The sequence below is a fragment of the Haemaphysalis longicornis genome, unplaced genomic scaffold (genome assembly GCF_048455015.1).
Source record: "Haemaphysalis longicornis isolate Haplotype H1 unplaced genomic scaffold, Haemaphysalis longicornis Haplotype H1 scaffold_7, whole genome shotgun sequence".
NCBI classification, from domain to species: domain Eukaryota; kingdom Metazoa; phylum Arthropoda; class Arachnida; order Ixodida; family Ixodidae; genus Haemaphysalis; species Haemaphysalis longicornis.
This window is the reverse complement of record NW_027526422.1, coordinates 57,089,427-57,094,288: the sequence shown is the minus strand read 5'-3', so window position 1 is coordinate 57,094,288 and position 4,862 is coordinate 57,089,427. Positions and strand designations below refer to the sequence as shown.

The 4,862-nt window shown below is 45.8% G+C and overlaps 1 protein-coding gene across 1 annotated transcript; it reads right to left on the bottom strand.

Moving 5' to 3' along the window:
* Positions 1-4,432, bottom strand: LOC144146299 (uncharacterized). The gene is made up of 4 exons (XM_077678260.1): positions 4,414-4,432; positions 1,854-2,019; positions 1,104-1,228; positions 1-113 (listed from the first exon to the last, which is right to left on the bottom strand). The coding sequence occupies exons 1-4, from the start codon at positions 4,430-4,432 to the stop codon at positions 1-3; spliced, it is 423 nt and encodes a 140-aa protein (XP_077534386.1).
* Between the last annotated feature and the right edge of the window lie 430 nt (positions 4,433-4,862).

Here is a 4,862-nt window from a genome sequence, read left to right as displayed (position 1 = left end):
TCAATAAACGATAATTTGTACAAAGAGCTTCCTGCGTTTTCCAGTGCGCGACAATATGGTGCCGGTTGATGGATACTTACAGTATGTATGAGCGTCCGCGGCGTCCAGATCATCTGCGATTGGGGCAACATACATTTAACTCGTAAGTTTGATATCAGGGGCAAACAAGTGTACAGCTGTTCTGCACGTAACCACATCAAACGCGTGCCAAAACCGACTTTTAAAAAAATGGTTTTTTTTTTCATACTTACCATCGCTATCGCCAACTGAAAAGAAAAAAAAATATTTGTGTTTGTGGTTTTACTTTAAAACATTCAAACGATTCGACTCAATCGCCATGAGCGCCTCGTCAGCGCGTTTTACAAAACACGACGCCTCCGTTATTTTGTAAAACCAAAGACAGCGACTTTGTAAAAAAAAACAGGCCAGCAATCCCAGTACACTAATCATAACCCAGAGCAATCACTGCGAATCAACTCTCGAAACACTGCTATCAATTCCAAATGTACACGTACATTCAGCCTCACACAATTGTGCTAGTAAATGGGTACACAGGCGACGTGAGCGCAATTTGAAATGCAGTTGCCGTTCAAAGTAAACCTCAGGTGCTTTTTTGGAGATATAGCAAGCGCACGGGCCTATACACGCAGGGAAACAGCACACCTATAAAGCATTTCACTTTCATAAGCCGCGCCAGACCATTAGAACCCAAAGCTATTGACCTTTTCAACTTATTCGTCCTGGGCGCTGCCATGTTATCTGTGGGCTGTGCTAGCGGTCCTATGATTGGCGCAGTCGACAGGAAGATGTCACTGCGCATGCCCAGAATATGTCCTGATCATTAAAGATTAACGGATGAAAAGGTGTATAGGACAGTGCATACAAACGATCGCAGGGTTCTCGAAGATGTGGTGACACACTCGGGTGTGAAGGTGTTTTGTCGGGTAATTTAAAATTCATTTCCTTCATTGTGTGTACAGTCAGAGATGCGGCGGTTTTCTATAAATTCACCTTGGCATTTCGCGGCGTGCGTAATTAACCACCGGAGGAGGTAACTAGGGTGCACACCTGCATGCTCTGGAGTAGCTGAGCGGCGCACTTACAAATGCCGGCGGCGGAGAGTGCATACATAGCGACACAGAAGACCAGCAGAAACAGTGCCACCAGCGAGATGAGGTAGCACATTTGGCGGCCATCGGTCTCTGCTTCTTCTTCTGTATCTGTTGTGCTGCGTGTGGTGAATGCTGAACAATTAGCAACACGGACACCAACACAGGCCCGTGGTATGAGGTCGCAGTTATATATATATATATATATATATATATATATATATATATATATATATATATATATATAAATCTAGAAAAAGATAAACTCACAAAGCGCGCAGAAATAGTATAAGTAAAGAGTCGGATACACAGCAAGAACAATGTTTACTTACGTAGCGGCAACGGGACTTGCCTTCATCAGAGTAAAGTTACATGATTTTGCAAAATCATGTAACTTTACTCTGATGAAGGCAAGTCCCGTTGCCGCTACGTAAGTAAACATTGTTTGTTATTGTTCTTGCTGTGTATCCGACTCTTTACTTATACTATATATATATATATATATATATATAACACAGAAATAAGAGTTGGCAGTCGAAAAAACGTCGGAAAACAAAGGGGAGGATGTGGCAGGTCATTGAAACAGATAAAGAATTTGGAAAGAAAGAAAGCTTCTACTATACTACAAAAAATCAAGGTTGGCTACGCTTAAGTTGCAATAAGCGTACTTTGAGTATAGCTTCTTAAAAAATCCTTGTTTATGCGCTCATGAAAATTGTTGCGGACGGCACGCAATTTACGTACTATTCCCCCGTCTGCGACTCCCAAACTTGAACGTCGTAACCTTGATCAGCACCAGGGTAGCCCTGGTAGGCGTCGGGGTAGCCCTGGTAGTCGCCGGGGTTGGCCTGGTAGGCATCAGGGTAGCCCCCGTACGCCTCAGAGGCGTCGTATGTCCCATATTTGTTGGCTGCGCCAAAAAATATGACGCGATGGCTGTATGGCGAATCGAATTCGATATACACAAGAATTTCCACCTTGCACAGGGCACCGCCATGTTTTGACGATCGATGCGCCACCTCGCCTGTATTTCTTGGGGACTGCGGGACGAGCAGACGACACCGCAGTCACACGCTGTTGCTCCGTGCCCAGCATGGGTATCAGATGTCCCAGCGACATCAAAAATCGGTGTCATTTATTCGGTAAGTCACCAACGGGAAGTTTAACAATGCTAAGGCGAACGTTCAAAGCGTCCGATAGCTGTCAGGTTTGCCCATAAATTCCGTTCTTAACCAGCTTAAAGGAGCCATGAAGACAAAATACAAGTTGGGTTTATTAGAAACACTGCTTAGTCCCGATAACAATGATACCAATATCATCGCCATGTTCGAACAAATAACGGAGATATTAAAGAAAACGTGTGAAGCAGTCGCGACCCCCTAGCCAATTTCCCGCAACTTTTCTATGACGTCACGGAACCTTGTTTGTGCGATTGGCGGCCGCCTAACTGATTTGTCGCGGCGACACTTGGCAGGACGTCTGTAGTGGGACCTCTAGTTCCATTTGACCGCATCAATCGAATGCTAACGTGCAGTTAACGCACTGAAAATTGCTTTATTGTTGACCCGTAAGACGTCATTATTTATTTATTTATTTATTTATTTAAGATACCTTACAGGCCCATGGGGTGGGGCATAGAGTAAGGGGGAGCACATAAAATCAACAGAGTTAGTTTACAAATTATATAACACCGGTAGGCAAGAGTAACAACCAATATGAAGTCAACTGTATCAAGCAAATACACACGCATACACACACACTCACAAAATCGAATCTGCGCGCGAGCCTCGAAACCTGAAGTCGCGTTAACAGAAATTTTGTTGATTTCCGCACATTTAGTGAAACGTTAGTCAAAAATACACAGTATGAAGTCAAACAGCATTTAGTCAAAAATGAACAGGATCATACAGGATCATACAGGATTATTGCTCATAACACGTCACGGTTGCGCAAAATTTGAAAGTTTTTAAATACTCCTTGCTTTTTTTTCGTTAAAAAACATCTTTTGGGGCTGTAATGGAGCTGAGTGAGATACTGAATCCTAGTTTTTTTTCAAATTACACGAAGTTGTATTTTCTCTTCATGGCTCCTTTAAGCCCGTTCTACATGGTGCGTTTTTCGTCTTCGAATTCGGTGGAAGGAACATTCGCCCTTGTGAAGTTCGCAATGCCTGGTGATGTCGTCTACATGGCCTGTGAACGTCACGATCTTCGCATTTCAGAGGCGCATTGTTTGCAGACTGAATTAAGTCTGCCGCCAGCAACGCTGGTTGTGATTTTAAAAAAAGGTTTTATATTACTTTCTGGGCAAGTTGTTTCAGACTGTTCTGCAATAAATATGAGTGTATCTGCGGTTTCATACAACAATCGCCAATTATTTATCAATATATACGCACACATAGCAGAGAAGACAAACACCGCAAGCAAACCTGCGCTCGCTTGTTGTGCGCGCCTAGCACACCTCGGTTTACCTCGGCCGGTTCTTCTTGGGTTCTTCTGTACTTGTTTCCTGCTGTGATGTGCGCCACTTCCGCGGATACCGATTAAGCATTCATTAAAAACGGCGCGCGACATTGTGTTCTGAACGCGCGTGCGTTTGTTTCGCTGCACCCGAGCTTAGGCCACGCGTATACAAGCAACGCCATCTGGTTGCTAAGCGTGCAGATGGTGATGCCGTGACGTTCACCTATAGCTGTGTTCCTATTGGCCGCAGGTCCTACGCCGCACGATCTGCACAAGAGGCGCTCGCGGGGGATGTTCGGCCGTTCCAAACATTTGGCACTTTGCCGCAGCAGCGAAAAAAAGGTCGTTTTGCCGCACGAGCGGCACCGCATCTGCGAATTCGCAAAGAAAATCGCACTATGTAGAACGGGCTTAAGGCGGCGTGCCACCCTACGCACGCTTTGTCTGGCTGACGGGGGTTGCCTGCGAGGATACGTTTCGCCGCGCCAGCCGGACGCCCGACTTTTTATCACCGATTGATGTTTATTTTCTTAATTCTGGGCAGGTTGCCGTCATTGCCTTTACTTGATGATGTGAGGAATCTACTCGTCCGGGCGTCATTACGCCGTTTTTGGCTGCAACAATAATCAGCGTAAGCTCAAAGTGCTCATACAAGAAACGTGCGAAGTTCACTCCGACAGAAGTGTCTGCATGTGCGGAGTCTATTCGCTGCACAAATTTCCTGCGTCCCTTAAGTGCCGCCGCGAATGAGTCGTGGCGGTGAATCGGAAAGGCTTCGCACCTAGCAAATTTTCCAGAATAAGTATGGTCGTACGCTGCTTTTGGAAGCGCTGCTTATTCACCTTCATGCTCAATCTTCATCGCACGTTTCTGTTCTCTCGAGGTATTTTCAGTACATTTCATCGACGGGAAGCCGACAAAAACCAACCGGACACCTATGCTGCAGCTCGGGTACGCGAAAAAGGCGAGCCGAAAGCGAAATAGTAGCGTCGCGGTGGCGTAGCACACCCGGTCGTGTCGGCAAATTGATGTTCGTGGCTCCCACCCGCCAATGAAACGCAAAAGTTCTTTTGAGCAAGCAAGCGGCCATGAAATCTTGTTGTACCTGATAGGTTCGAAGTCTTTCCGATTCAGCGCGACGACTCATTCGCGGCGGCAGTCAAGGTACGCAGGGAATTTGTGCAGCGAATATACTCCGCACATGCAGACACTTCATTTATCGTGGTGCACTTCGCACGTTTCTTGTATATGAGCACTTTGCGCTTACGCTGATTGTTGGTGCAGCCACCAA